Source organism: Molothrus ater, chromosome 26, assembly GCF_012460135.2.
Source record: "Molothrus ater isolate BHLD 08-10-18 breed brown headed cowbird chromosome 26, BPBGC_Mater_1.1, whole genome shotgun sequence".
Taxonomy (NCBI): domain Eukaryota; kingdom Metazoa; phylum Chordata; class Aves; order Passeriformes; family Icteridae; genus Molothrus; species Molothrus ater.
In genome coordinates, this window is record NC_050503.2 from 1,742,146 (window position 1) to 1,757,850 (window position 15,705).

The following is a 15,705-nucleotide window of genomic DNA, read 5'->3' on the forward strand; positions in this document are numbered from 1 at the left end:
GTCCTTGTCACACGCGTGTCACACTGCAGCCCATCCTTCTCTCATGTCCCATGTGCCACCCTGGCCCTGTCACACGTGTCTGGCGCCGCAGCCGGTGCTGCTCTCCGTGCCTGTGTCACCCCAGTGCCACCCCTGTGTCACACCGCCCTGTCCGGGGGTCCCGTCCCCGCAGCCCCCCCTCCCTCCCCCCTCCGCGCGCGACCCCCGCCCGCACCCGCGCGCAGGAGTGGGGGGGATGGGGGGGGGGCTGCGGGCACGCGCACGAGAGGGCGAGAGGGCCGCGGGAGCGCGCGCGGCGCGGGGGCAGCTGAGGACAGGGGGGAGGGAGGGGAGGGAAGGGAAGGGGGGAGGGACCGCGGGGCCGTGCCCGCCCCTCTCCCCGCCCGCCCCCTCCCCGCGTCTGTCGCGTCGCTCGGGCCCGGCCCGGCCCGGCCCCGGCGCCTCATTGTGCTTCGCCTCACGCCGGCCCAAGATGGCGGCGGCGCCCGAGAGCCCCGCGAGCCGCCAACGACAATAGAGGGAGGGACGGGACCCGCCGCCCCCCCGGCACCGGCCGCCCCTCCCCGCCGCTCCCGCCGCCCCCCGCCCGCCGCACCGCGCCCACGCCCCCGGCCCGGCCCGGCCGCCGCACCCCGCCCCGGCCGGCCCCTCTAGCATGGTGCGGGGCCGCCGCCGCCTCGTCCTCCGGCTGCCGACATGGGCGAGAGGCTGGAGCTGCGGCTGAAGTCGCCCGTGGGAGCCGAGCCCGCCGTGTACCCCTGGCCGCTGCCCGTCTACGTGAGTATGGCCCGGCCCCGCACCTGCCCCGCGCCCTGTCAGCGCCCCCGGCCCTGCCCCGGCCCTGGCAGCCGCCGGGCGATCCCTCAGCGCCGGCCCTTCCCGGGATCCGTCGGGATGATCGCCCCCCGTGAGGGAACCCTCCCGCAGCCCCGGCCCCGGGTGCCGCCGCTGCTCGCCTGGAAGTCAAATCCCCAATTTCATTTTATAATTGGTTGACTAAACCGAAGGGCGGGGAGGAGGAGGACTGGTTAATGAAAAGTTTTCGTGTTTTCCTCGCGCTGGGCTCGTGTAACTGGTTAATAACCGGTGCTGCTGCGAGCGGGGTGCAATCCAGGGATTCTGGATGGGGGAATAGCGCTTAAATTATGGATGGCCTCGGGTGGTCGTAGGGACCCCAGGACCAGCCGCAGAGGGGGAATAAACAGCGGCCAGCGGCGCTTGTGGGTCTGGAGGCAGCGCTGGTGTCTGGGGCGGCCGCCAGTTCCCCTCCAGCCGTGCCCTTGGAGCTCCCCTTTTATTTATCCCGAGTAGAATTCGAGCCAGCCGCAATCCTCGTGCTTCCAAATAAAATGTCACTTGTCCTTGCTTAGCTACCGAGCAGCGTTTTTCCTTAACTTGCCTGACTTTCTCCCGAGCCCGGACGAGCGATGTGTGACCTTGATAACAATGTCCATGTTCAAATTAGTGACAATCCCACGAGAGGCGAAAGGCTCCGGGGAGGGTATTTTTGGATGTGTGTAGGCTTCCTATCAACCCTTGAGCAATTTCTCTCCCTAACTGCGTGTAGCCCCTCGGAGCACAGTTTGCAAAGGCAAACCGTCTCTCTTTATGTTTACTTGGCGCAGGCACTGTTGATTATCCCTGCGTTCCAGGCTGTGCTGTTGTACGTGAGCCGTTTTCCCGGCGAGAACACGCTGGGACGCACAGGCTGGGGCAGCTGATACTGCTGATGTTGTTGCTCGCTTTTGGCAATCGCTTGTTGTGCGTGAGCGATTAGGAATATATCGCTCGTGGCAGGGGGAGACGGCTGCCTGCTCCTATCTGCCGCCTGCCTTTCGGGGCTGCCGCTGTAGCCGTGCTTTTCCAAAACATCCTCCATGCAGTGCTGCTCCCGGCGTGTCTCCCAGCACACACTGGTTAAGCGCAGCCTTTCCTGTTTGGGCAGCTCTGTCAGTGTTGGCGGGCGCGCGCTCTGCTCAAATTGTCAGAAACTGAAAGTACAAGCGATGACCGGGTTCGGTTTTCCTCGCCAAATATTAACTCGTGTGTCCCCCCCCTCCCTCCTCCACCTCCCTCTCCGAGCGGGTTGTGTGAAGCGGAGGTTAAAGATTACGCGGGATACGGATTGTTCTGGGAGGGAGAGATGGTTTTATGTCTGTTCACAGAGATTCCTACGGGCTTAAAAACCGAAAAACCGATCCCCCTCCCCGCCCTTTATTTTAAGGATGAAACGTGTGTTTTGCAGCATGGAAAATAAGGATTTAATTGTTTTGGGGGAACTTGAGCAGCTGTTTTTGAGGATGGCAGAATAAATAGAATTTTTTCTCAGTTAATCAGAAATGCGGATGGTGGAGGTGGTGGGCGGGGGAGGGGGGCTGTGATCCCCCCATGTACTGAGAAATACCACAAACCCCAAACATCCTGCCCTTAAACCGTCCGCTTGGCACTGCCAGCCTTTCCAGAGCCATTCCCGGGTGGATGTTCCACCGGGAGCCGAGCAGCCCCGCGGCCGGGGGAGCTCCGGGGAGCGGAGCGCTGCGGCGCGGCCGAGGCGTGCTCGCACACACGCACTCCCCGGCTTTGACCGCGGCTCCGGCTGAACCCTGGGGCTCTGCAAACAAATCCCCGTGTCCGTGGCAGCGCTTGGCCTGCTGACATCGTGCTCTGCTGAACTGCAGCCGCGCTTTCCCCGCGCTGGCGCGGCCCCGAGCTGCCGGCAGAGCTCGGCTCGCTTTGACGTAAGCAGAACATTTCTTAGTTTCACCGCCCGTGCTTCCGAGGAAGCAAGGTGGGATAGCCGAGAGGAGGGAAAATCAAAAAAAAAACACCACACCACGCTGATTCAAGGAGTTTTATTTAGCAGCGTTCGGGTTGCTTCCTGTTGTACTCTGTGAGATGTGTTTTCCGAGGAGGGCTGTAGGGAAAGGGAACGGGAAACTCAAGGTCCCGGCAGGTTATTTTTGGTGAGAGTAGCAGCAGTGGCACGGAGTCATCTTTCCCAACATCCGAGGCTCTGTAGTGTGAACCTGCTGCGTGCCCGGGCTCCGTGGTGTGATGTAACCCTGCCTTGAGTAACTTGGCTATTTTTATGCCCTTACTACATCTTAAATTAGCGGCGTCAGTGTTGCTGCGTTGAAGGCTGGTCTCTCTTATTAATGGACGCCTGGGTTAATACCGTGTCTCTTTATTGCTGGGCTGCTGCTTATTTCGTGTATAATAGGAAAAGTGGGGTCTCTCCAGACTGCTGAGTCCGGATAATAACCCGGCTGACAACCCGGCGCTTGTTGGGATGCTAAAAGAGCCGGGGAGGCTGATGTGAAACACGTATTTCCCTCCGAGTCTAATTAGGGCCGTGGGAGGAGAGAGAGCGGCGGCGGTGGTGCAGCTCCAGCCTCCCACTGGCTTCCACACAAAACTGAAAGTGCGGCTCCTTCCCCCGCCTCAAAGGAAAGGCCACGGTGCCCTAATGAAGCCGTGGTGAGCCGTGCTGGCCGTGCCACACTGTGATGAGTAAGTTGAATAGTGCATGGTGAGTAATCTCTCCTCATGACTCACAAAATATTTTCTGATGTTGACCTCTGTTTTTGTGACTGCCCCGCTTAATCAGAGCTGAAGTGAGTGTACTCTTTTGTGGGCTGGTTAACTCCTCGGCTCCCACGTATCTGCCCCACTTTTTGCTGGTGCCAGGTTGTCAAGAGACCCAGGGATATGGTGTTAAAATTTTAATTTTGGTACTACGAAAGATACAGGCCTAGATAAAGGAAGTATTTGGGTGAGAGACCAGAGTTAATGGATCTAACTGGTCTTAAATAGGCTACTGCTGGTAGAGGATGGCATTTTCACTCATACTTCAGGTGTTGGTAAGCATAACTTGGTACTCATCATTTAGATCTGAAGGGTATGAGGAGTGAAGTCCCCTTGTGTAGTTTTAAGACTTGCAGATAATTAGGTTTTTTCCCTGAGAATTTTTCTTAAAATGGGTCATTCTTGTCTCTGACTTCTACTATAGTTAAATTTGAATATGGATTAGGTTTAAATTTGGAGATTTTTCGTTTTATACCTCAGTATAAAGTGGAGATTTTTCGTTTTATACCACAGTAAGGCCTGCCTGATCTGTGAGGTGTCTCAGTTGTACTTTGAACTCCTGACAAGTTCCTGTGTAGAATGGCAGGCTGTTTTGTGTGCAGGAGGGAGAAAGGGTGGGGATGTTGTAGGGTGGATCAGCTCTACAGTCTGGTCTGGCAGGGCTCTGCTGATATATCTGTGGCACCAGGGAGGGATTGCTTGCACAGAGAGCTGAGCAACAGGAGGTTCAGAGCTGCTGAAGCTGATAAATGTCCCCAAACTCGACGTTTCCTGGGCTGCACCCTGTTGGAGCAGAGAGTTGGTGAATGTGGAAAAGCCTGTTTGCAGTGTGCCAAAGAGAGGAAGGACACTGTGCTTCATTCATTTGCTCTCCTTAAGGCCTGCACTGCAGGTTGGCAGTGCTCAGTGTCACTGGGGACAGGAGGCACAGCCAGGTGCTGGGGCTGTGCAGGGCTCTTGTGGCACCGTGTCCTTGGCCCTGCTGTGTTCAATAGGCTGCAAATCCCTTCCAGGTGCAGAATGAGCCATCTGCCTCTTGTGCTGTGATCCCTGCTGGGTGGCATTCCCGTGGAAGGCCCTGCAAGTGTCCATGTGTGACAGGTTGTTGTGGCTTGTGTTCCCCTCTCCCTGTGGGACTCGTGGAGGCTGAGCTGTGACAGCCTCTGGGGATCCCAGTAGGGTTGTGCTCTGGGTATAGGATCACAGAATCATGGACTGCTTTGGCTGGGAAGGGACCTTAAAGCCCAGCTTGTTCCACTCCCTTCCACTGTCCCAGGTCATTCCAAGCCCTGTCCAATCTGGCCTTGGACATTCCAGGGATGGGGCAGCCACAGCTGTTCTGGACAACCTGTGCCAGGGCCTCACCACCCTCACAGCCAGGAATTTATCTTCTGCCCTAGTTACCATATGGTAACTAGGTAATACCATTTCTTTTTCATCTACCAATTTTATTCCCTTCTTCCAGCCTTTGACTCTGTCCCAGGAGGGGACAGTCCTGGCTGTGCCACCGTGCACATCTTACCAGGCTGAGGTGCCTCTGCCCTGAGCTGCTGGAGCTTAAACCTCCAAATCAGCACCTGTGATGAGAAGTCTGGCTTGAATAATTAATTTATTTGTGTTCCTCATCGTTACTGCTGACTTTCCACTCAGCTGTGATGGCAAGAAAATTCTCATTTTCTAATTGAGTGTTGTCAGAGCATCACCCTGCACCTGGAGGTGTGTGTGTGGCTGCTACTGGGAGTAATGGGATACAAGCTTCTTACTACTAGATTTTGCACAGGTGGGAGGGTGCAGGGTGTGGGTTTTGTTTTTTTTTTTTTTTTCCCTTATCCAGCTGATACCATTCTGTCACCAAAGGAATGTGCTGTGCAGGGAGACCTCAAGGGCAGGGAGTGTTAATGAAAATCACAGCCCAGCGGGGATTGTCACCTTTGAAATTAAAGATCAGCGGTGGAGATGAATAACAAACCTTGTCTGAGAATTAAATCCTCTTTTTTTGTTCGTGTCACTCAGCTTTCCTGGGAAGTTTCTGTGCTGCCTGGCTTTGACTTCCCAGGCATCGAGGCAGGTGTGGGAGTGCCTTAGGATGGTGCTGTAGATGATTTTGGGAAGGAGCTAAGGAAAACCTAAATTGCTCCCTTGGGCTTGGAGCTGCCCTGCTGCTGGGGGTGGTCCTGTGCATCTTCTCTCTGCCACAGACCCATCCCATGGGGTCCTTATTCCACACCCCACTGCCCTCCTGTGGGATGAGCTGATGGAAAACACGTTTTACACGTGCTCCTGGCTTTTCCTTGGGACCAGCCTGAGCTGGAGGAGGAAGGTGAAGCCCCCCTGATCCTCCCTATGGTTGGGAATGTTGGTGCCTGTGGAGCTGTGTGTGGGGCGGCTCTGGGAACGGGATCGCTGGAAAAAAAAATGTAGCAGTGTATTGAGAGGCGACCCCCCGCCCTGCTCTGTGAAATGTGAGTCAGGTTCTGCCCGGGGCAGCCGGCCCTGCAAAGGAGGCAGAGGAGGAAACTGTTGCTCTGCCTTTGCCAGGCAAGAACCTCCTCACCCCCTGAGTAATGGCCCAGAAATTCGGCAGAGTCCGGGGGGGTTTTCCCTGTTGCTTCAGCTTGTTGGGAAATGCTTGTGGGGATGACTAATCACTTAGAAAAAGCCTGTCTGGTGAGGGAAAGGTTTGAACATTGAGCACAGTTCCGATTTCTCAGCACCTCTCTCTCTCTGCCTGCCCTCCCCTGTTGTAAAAACACCTGGAGTGGGGAGAGCACGCAGCGTGAAGCTGGGAAATATTGACTCAGTCATTTGCAAAGCACTCGGGTTTCGGTGCTGTTAGCACATCACACAGCTGGCACAGTTACATCATTTTCCTGCCCTTTTCCCCAGTGCCAGAGGGACTCAGGGATGTGCTCTTGGGGGGCACAAGAGCCCTACGGCGTTGATTGTGCAGCACGTGGGCAGCACAGAAGAGCAGTTTCCTTCTGGGCTTTACCCTTTGAAGTTGCCCTGAGTGACAGTCGGTGCTTGTTCAGTTCTCAAACTCCTTTGTTCCAAGCCCTGACCCGTTGGATCCAAGATAAATCATGAGTTCAGTTAACGGACACTTTTCTTGCCCAGTTTGAAAAGTGAAAGTTGGTCTCTTGTCTTGCATCTTAAAGACCACACTAGTATTTATTTTTTTATATAACTGATTTATCTGTAAGGCAACTGTTGAAAGACAGAGTAGCTGTCCAAGATTGCTTGTTTTCCCCCTTTCATTCATCAACAGATGAGTGAGGATTAATGTTCCTGTCCAGGCCAAAGTTCCAGCCCAGGCAATTCAGAATTATCTACCTAAAAATTCACCCATCAGCTCCAGTTGGACACAGCACTGAAAGCTTTCAGTGTGCCAAGGGAAATCCGTGCCCCCACATGCAGCTCCAGCTCTTGTCCTTCATGGCAGCCTTATTATAAATGGAGATGATTATCCTTTCAAGGCTCAGATACGGGACTGAATTGTGTTGCCTCTGGGAATTTAGGCAAAATATCTTACCTCTTGGTATGTGAGATTTATGGGGGATTTAATCACCCTTCTCCCTAGACATCCATATGTCTACTTTTGTACTCTTCCTTCTTTCTTTTCCCCCTTTCTCATTGATTTGCTTTTTTTTCCTCCTGCTTTGAGTTAACCTTTAACTGTCTGATTAAAGTTTTGCACTGTAATGATCAACACAAAGACCAGGGGTGGGGTGAATTTTTTCTGTATTTTATCACAGATTGATAATCATAAATTGTCTCAACGTATTTTTGCCTCGATTATTTTCTCCTTCCTAACAGAAGGATTCACAGAAGGAGGAAAAGTTCATGTTGGGAATTGTGAACATATTTACTTTCATGGTAATTATTAAAGACAAAACTAACTCTGAAGAGGAACAAGAAATAAAACTGAATAGAAAAGTTGGCCACATGCTGCTAGAGCTATCAAATCAAGCAGGGACTATTTTTAGAGCATAGGAAGAGGGTGAGTATATTTTACAGCAGGAAATGATGGTTTCATAGATAGGAGCAGATCAGTGAATAACGAAAAAGTTCCTGTTCAGAGTATTTTGGTTTGTTTCATTTCAGGAGTGAATGAGAGTTTTCTAAACATGTACACTGAATGGACTTGGTAGTGTTGGATGAAAAGTCTAAGGAGCTACTGAAGACAGATAAATGAAGCATTGGAAAACTTTTCTGAACCAAATCCTACAAAAAGTTCTGAATTAAGTTTCTTAGTAAAAATGAATGAGTTTTAATAGTGTTTGTTATTTTCTTCCCTTGTCCTGTGAAGGCCAATTTCCTGAGGTTTTGTTAATAATTCACTTTTTGGAGCTCAGCAATATTATTATTATTATTTGACACTTGTAAAATTCTAACAACTGTGAGCTTTTGAGGCTTCTCATTCATTCCTCAGTGGGATTCCCACTGGGCTGCAGGAGGTTCCTCTGGTTCCCACATCCCACAAGACCTGGGAGATCAGGTGCTGGCTCAGGGTGGCCTCTGACCCCTGGAGCTGGGTTTAGAGTCTTTGTGGATCTTGGCTTCCACCCCTGCTCATTACAGCAAACACTCAGTTGAAATTCTGCAATCTGTGAAGAATGCATTGTAATATTGTAGGATCACTTCTAAGTCTAAAGTAAAAGCTTGTGGAAATGGTTGGTGGCTGGAAGTTGATGTCTGCTGTTCAGAACCTCCACTGGATCACTGCTCTGCTCCACAAGTTGAAGCTTATAAAGGAAAACCCATCCATATTCTTTTTTTTTTTTGGTACCTCCATGTCCAATGAGCTTCAGAAAGAGTACAAAATTTTACTGCTAATTTCTGTTATGTGGAATATTTGTGTTTTAAGTAGGAACAGAATTTCAGAGCTATCCAAGAGTGAGTTATCTTTACAGAATATAGAGTGGTTATTGAAGCTGTTGTCTCACCAGTTTTCCCTGCAGGAGATGGGGCTCAGGCTGTGCCATGAGCTTCCTCCCCTTCCTTCCCCACTGAGGGTGTTGAAAGACCTTGGGCTTGAGAAGGAGATGGTGGCAGCTTTCAGCAGCAGCAATTTTGGGGCTGTGTGTGGATTCCTTCCCCTGGGTGCTGTGTGCAGGGCTGTTTCTGGCAGTGTGGCTGATCAGAGATGCCTTGTGCACCCTGCAGGGGTGGGGTATTTCCCTGCTAGCACAGCTGTGGCTCCTGGGGAGGTGCAGCTTTGTGGCTGGGACATCTGCAGGTAGAAGTGACTCTTGTCATCTCTGCTCCCTTGTGCTGAGCTGCTCTCACCCTTGGAGCAGTGTTTGTGAGCTGGGCTGGTTCAAAGGGAGCTGAGCCAAAACCCCACAAAGGTTTGGTTTGAGTTCAGGCCTCCCCTGCCTTTGCTGTGTGAGAGCACAGGCACTGCTGGCCCAGAGCAAGAGGTGACTTTTGGGGAAGTGTGGCAGGGCAGGTGGCTGGGTGGGGTTAAACTGGCTGTGAAAGGGTGGCAGAGCTGCCTCCTCTGCTCCAGGGAGTGAAAGCCCAGCAGTCTCAGAACAAGCAGTGCTGGGTTCTTGTGCCATGTGCACATGGGCTCACCACAGCCTCTGGCCCCTGCCTGCAGCTGCCCTGGTGTGGGCAGGGTGTGCCACTGCCTAAAACCCACCTGGGAGGGCAGTGGGACACACCAGTGAATTGCTGTTCTACCAGAACCATTGCATCCCCCTACGTGTTCTGTTTATGTTAGAATACATTATGCTATGTATTTTAAACTGCCTTTTTGCATAGTGGAATTGCTTCTTTAGTCTGGCTCATCCTGCTGTGGCTGTCCTGTGTGCCTCCAACGCTCCTGCAGGCTGATTGCATGTTAATGGATTGACCCAGCCCCTCCTGCACTACCAGGGGAACCATTCCCTCCTGCATCTGTGCAGTGTCCGTAGCAACAGTTGGGATTGCTGTGTGCAAAGGCAGAACTGTTACTGTGCTTGAAGCAGCAGCAGTGAAAGTGCAATCCCTCTTGCAACCATGCTAAATCATTATCCAGAGCACTTTGGATCTTCTTTCTCAATGCCTGTTTCCTTTGTTAGTTTATTTTGGACCTTGGACCAACCTTTTCTTTTTATTTAAATGTCCTTATGTAGCCATTAAGGAGGCCATGGTGACCACTATGTTTTCCAGTTGGTTTTGTGTGACAGTAACCTAGAAACTACCTCAGGCTTGTCTGCCTCCTGCTGTGTGGGAGATGGGCTTCCAAATGCAGTCTTGGGAGCTCTTCCTTCCCTTGTCTTTTCTTCCCTGAAACTGGGAGGAAAAGATGGTTACAAGGTGTTCTCTGTAGGAGATCTCTTTTTATACATTCTAATAAAAATGTGTTCTTGTGAATGTCCCTATGCTTTCTTGATTAAGGGAATGAAAATAATTGGGTGGTTCAGAGGAGACTTTTGGTTCTTGTCCATCTTGGTAAGAAAAACTGGGCTATGGTTGTTGCTAGGGAAGCTAAAATTGGCATAATCTTGATTTGGGATAAATTTTGGTAACATTAAACCAAGTCCTGCTATCCAGTATGGAATACTGCATGGAGCAGGCTTTCCCTTCCCTTACTCAAGGCTTAACTGGCATTTGAGCACAAGGCAATACCTGAAAATGCAGAGTGGTGGAAGGCAGAGCTGGCAGGACATGGAGCCTGAGATCCTCCCTCCTTGAGCAGCTCCTGGCTGCTGCAGTGCTGGAAGTGCTTTGGCTTTTCAGAGCCTCCTGTCACCCTCTTGTGTTCAGGTGTGCTGGCCATGGATGTGCCTGGGCAGGGGGATGTGCTGTGGCTCTCTCTAGGTGGGTTAAGTGAAATTAAACCCTGTGGGAGGAGGAACACAACTTGGGACAGGCTGGAATCCCTGGTTTGTGAGGGCATCCATGTGCTGTGCAGAATGCTGGATCTTTCCTGGCTCCCAGGGAAGCTGCAGTGGCTCTTGTTGCCTTTCCTGGTGTCCAGAGAAATCCTTATCATCCTCCCCAGATGGAAGCAAGAAAGGGGCTTGAAAGAGGCACTTGTCCCACCAGCCTTCTGCAAGATTGATTGGCTTTTCCTAATCCATCTTTTTGATCTCTGCTAACCATCTTGTCTGCAGCTGTAACATCCTCTCCTTTGGATTTATGGACTGCTGCCTGGGGAGAGAGAGCTGCCACTGCAGGCAACCAAGCTGTTCTTTAAACCCAGGGGCTGGTGGGACTGACCTCTTTTGTTTTGCAAGTTAAATGGGTCATGTGGAGATCAGAATTTGGCAAATCCCTCTGACTTCTGTTAATCCATGAGTGGGGTCAGTGTCCAGGATTTGGGAGGAGCTGCTGTTACATTGGAGGGCTGGAAGTGTATCCCCACAGGTCATTAAAAGGTACACAAGGTTGCCATTGAATTATTTGTAACTGGCTTGTTTCAGCTTTGGTTTTCACACATCTGGTGGGCAGGGGAAAGCTGTGGGAGATCTGTTCCTCCTGCTCTGCCCCTGCTTGACCACAGCTGCTTTTCACATTTCTGAAGAGCTGCTTTGGTCACCTGGCCTGTTTTTAGGGGAGGAAGCATGGTCTGGTGAGCCAGAACTGGCTCTGAAAGGGCAAGGGTTGCTCTGCTGTGGGACAGTTTAGTCTGGACAGCCAAAGCTATGCCCAGAAATGTTCCTGTCTATGCAGAGGAGATAAAGGGTCATAAAAGTCTCTGTACGGTGCTGGGAGAGTGAAAGATTGAAGGGGTCTGAGCTGTATTTCTCTTTCTTTTTCTTTTCTTTTTTTTTTTTTTTTGGTCAAGAACTTGTATTTTCCAACCATTTGTTTGCTGCTCAGGTCTGCAGGCTTTTTGGGTACCTTTTCACTACCTGTGCTGTGTAGATGATCAGATCTCACAAAGATCCCTCTTTCAGAGAATCATGGAATCACAGATTTGGGTTGGAAGGGACCTTAAACTCATCCAGTGCCACCCCCTGGCATGGCAGGGACATCTTCCACTATCCCAGGCTGCTCCAAGCCCTGTCCAGCCTGGATGAGGTGTAGCTCAGCATGTGGGGAAATAAAATTCAGAAAAATATGGTGTTCACCCTCAAACCCCAATTTAGGCTTACCCCAAGGCTAAGCACAGTTTTGTAAGAAGAATTCAAATAAAAAAAAAGAAAAAAGATGTAAATCTGGAAGGGCACTGGGGTGGTGTTTTGTGCCTCCAGGCAGTGCTGGCTGCCCAATTTAACTGAACAAATTTGTGTTTGAGGATGGAAAGCAGAACTTTTAAAATTGTTGCTTTAGGTTATAGATTCACTTTCGACTATGGATTGTTGCACTGGGGGTTAACTGTTCTGTGCAAACACACCCAGGAGTCTGGGATAGGGTACTGGAACACAGAATTAAATCCAAATCTTGCCATTTAAGTATCTCAATGGATGTTAGTTTGAAGATTTGATGTAACCAAAGCAGCCACACCTGGAGGAGGAGTGTAGGGGGAATTGCAGAAGGGGGAACTACAAACTGTTCCAACAGCCAACCTGTGGCAAAATTGTTGCCAACTCTAATTTGTACCTTACCTTGCTCTCCAAGAGTGTTCTGTAGAAATGTCTGCTTTGGCTGTTTTTGGTAGGAATTTGGTGCTTTGTAGAAGAAAGTTGTCACAGGTTACTGAGTTGTGGCTGGTGCTGATCATGTCATGCACACTGTGATCCCTTGGGGCTGTGTTTGGGGTATTATTTGGGCTGCTTTAGCTTTCTCACCCTGGTGGCAGAGGAAGAGCTGTGAGTGCTGCTGAGTCCTGAATATCCTGAGCTGGAAGGGACCCTCAGGGATGATCAGTGCAGCCCCTGGCCCTGCAGAGCCACCCCAAGAACCCCACCCTGAGCAACCCTGGGAGCTCCTGGAGCTCTGAGCATCCCAAACTGCTCCTGGAGCTCTGGCAGCCTTGGCACCATTCCCTGGGGAGCCTGGGCAGTGCCCAGCACACAGCTCTGGTCATATTGGTGATTTGGAAAGAGCTTTTGGGCACTGTCTTATATGACTTCAAATGACAAATTAGGGCTTCTCATATCTGCAAGATACAAAAGGTCTTTTTTGTGAGGAGGTGAAGGGAAAGATTGAACTCTCAAAAATTGCTCTGTGGTGTAACCTCCATGGCCTGAAGGGTGCCAGGAATTGGTGTCTGTAGGAGGACTCAGCTCTGTGTGTGGGACAGGAGCTCTGTGTGCTGGGGGCTCTGCTGTGCTCACTTACAGCTGTGGGGCTGTTCTGGCTCCAAACTCTGCTCACAGTTGTAGGAATGTGTGGTTGGAGAAACCTGTTGTAAGAATCAGAGGGGTGAAGCTGTTCAGTCCTGCTGGCTGAAACTCTGCTCCACTTTTCCATAGAATATGTTGGATGCTCTTTGACATGACTTTTGACAAAGTGTCTGCTTTCTTTCTGTTATTTTTTCCAATGAAATATCTTGGCAAAAACTATCAAACTTTCTCTGGGAACTCACGTTTCAAATTAAAATTCAATGTTTGGGTTGAAGACCAGAACTCTGTGAAAAGGTCAGCTGGAGAGGGTTGGCTGCAATAACTCAATGTGTGTTTAAGTTTGGTTTGTTTAAATCTTGTTGTGAAGAGCTTTGGGCAGTCTCAATAATTACTGCAGACTGCAACGCTTTACTTGAAATACTTTCCACATTAAAGAGATAAGGTGGGTTGTGAAAAGCTTCCAATTATGTGGCTCAGAAGATTCCAAGGGCCTCTCAGACAACATAAGTACAGGAACATTGGAAAGTACACAGAGGGCAGGAGCAGCACGTAGTGTGCAGGGAGGAGGGAGGGAGGGAGGGAAGGAGGGAGAGCAGCCTGGAGCAGAGGAGGGTGAATGGAGCTGCTCTTTGTGACAGGGAGCACCGTGCTGGCATCATCTCATCTCGTGACTGGGAACAGAACACAGAGGCTGCTTGAGCCGGGGCCAAAAGGCTCCTGCACACGGGATTCCAGCACTGATGGAGTGTGTGGGAGGCTCTTTCCCAACCGCTTCCACTGCCAAAGCCCTGGGGGTGTCAGAGTCCAGCGTGACACACGAGCACAACCTGCCTGCAACCTGAGTCATGGGCACTGCAGCTGGGGAAAAGACCAGAAACCCTCTGAACTGAGCCAAAACCCCAAAGTCAGACCCCTGGCTGAAGGGGAGAAGCTTCAGGTCACCTTTGGGGGTGCAGGGGTGGCTGTTGGCTGAGCAGGGCGAGGTTGATCAGCAGAGCAGGAGTCACCATCCATCCCTGTCCATCCCTGTCCATCCCTGTCCATCCCTGTCCATCCCTGTCCATCCCTGTCCTTCCCTGTCCATCCCTGTCCATCCCTGTCCATCCCTGTCCATCCCTGTCCATCCCTGTCCATCCCTGTCCATCCCTGTCCATCCCTGTCCATCCCTGTCCATCCCTGTCCATCCCTGTCCATCCCTGTCCATCCCTGTCCATCTCCTTCCTTCCTTCCTTCCTTCCTTCCTTCCTTCCTTCCTTCCTTCCTTCCTTCCTTCCTTCCTTCCTTCCTTCCTTCCTTCCTTCCTTCCTTCCTTCCTTCCTTCCTTCCTTCCTTCCTTCCTTCCTTCCTTCCTTCCTTCCTTCCTTCCTTCCTTCCTTCCTTCCTTCCTTCCTTCCTTCCTTCCTTCCTTCCTTCCTTCCTTCCTTCCTTCCTTCCTTCCTTCCTTCCTTCCTTCCTTCCTTCCTTCCTTCCTTCCTTCCTCCCATCCTTCCTCCCATCCTTCCTCCCATCCTTCCTCCCATCCTGCTGCCTTCAGTGTTCATCCATCCCAAGGGTCTGGGGCAAAGCTGCTGCTCCTGCACCGCTGCTCCTGCACCACTGCACCTGCTTGGGCTGCTGATGGAGCAGGGGCAGGATCTGGGGGGTTTCTGTGGGAAATGGATTTGTAGAGAACTTTTATTAAAGTTTGATAGAAGGTTTGTATAGGATGTATCTGTATTTAAACTTTGAGATGAGAAATGCCATGGAATAGGGCAGACATTGCTGAGAGAGAAATGGAACTAGAAATAAGTTTTGAAGTGTGGCCTTACAAATAAGAGAAATAAAACTATGAAAGATGAATTGCAGTAGGACCCACAAGGGGTAATTTTGGATGATTGGCTTTGAGGCCTTTACAGCATGGTGTGACAAAAACTGATAAGTCAAGAAATGTTTATGATGTATTGTAATTAGGAAATAATTGGCTTCTAATTGTGATGCTGTGAATTATAACATCTGTATTGTCTCACCTTTCACATGAGACTAAAAATAGAATTAAAATTTTTAAAACACCTCAGTTGTCTCATCTGTGGGTCAGAAAAGAGCCTGATCCAACAGTTTCTATTCCATTTGCCTTTTGGTTGCCTCAGACTCCCTGCCAGTGCCATAACCAATTGCCTGAACACAGATGTGATGCCTGTTGCTGTTCAATGTCCTTTCTGATTAAATCATACAACCATAATGATGAAATGGGGTTGGAAGTTTCTCTAAGAAAAGAGAAGCTGCTCTGTAGTCCCTTCTGATATGTTTCCCCCTTCCCTCAGTTTTCCACAGCCAGCTCTGCTTTGAAGAAATGTAGGAGATCCTACTGGATTTAAAAAAAAAAAAAAATTAATTTTTTTGGTGAGATTTGCTTGAGACCTTGGGAGCTTCTCTGCTCAGCCAAAGTCTGTTAGAGAGTGAAGTAAACTTGGGAAGTGTTTCAGCCTGGGGAGTTCAGCAGCAGTAGATGTGGAACTGGTTTGGATTTCTTTATTCCCAGATAATGTCACAAACTAAGCTCAAAGGTTCCTTCTTTCTGCCTGGAGTTTCCACGTGAGGTTGTGCAAAGTCACTTAAATTGGCTGATCTGTAGTTGTAGATGTGAATTGTAATTTATTATTATTATTTCTTAGATAGATTTGTTTACTTTTTAACCCAAGACAAAAGAGTCTGTTATTGAGACACTTTTAGTCACTTATAGGGGTGTTTTCATGAAGACAAGGACTTAGGACAACACCACTTATAGGGGTGTTTTCATGTAGGACAAGGGGTCTCTCATGTGCAAGTGTCCAACCCCAGAACTTCCTCCCAGGAAATGGCTATGCCAGAATAAGCCTGAATTCACTTTTCTGGTATAATGTGCTTCTGTTGATAAAGG

General features: G+C 50.4%; 1 protein-coding gene across 5 annotated transcripts in view; it reads left to right on the forward strand.

Annotated features, from left to right (window-relative positions):
- Positions 1–630: 630 nt before the first annotated feature.
- The window catches only part of DOT1L (DOT1 like histone lysine methyltransferase), a 94,739-nt gene continuing 79,664 nt past the window's right edge, over positions 631–15,705 (forward strand). For 4 of the 5 annotated variants that reach the window (XM_054517345.1, XM_054517346.1, XM_036399284.2 and 1 more), the window contains exon 1: positions 643–777. In XM_054517345.1, the coding sequence (XP_054373320.1) occupies positions 697–777 (81 nt within the window). In that variant the 5' untranslated portion in view covers positions 643–696. Of the gene's footprint in view, positions 778–15,705 lie in introns of all 5 variants that reach the window. The other variant, XM_036399282.2, reaches the window with a different exon arrangement.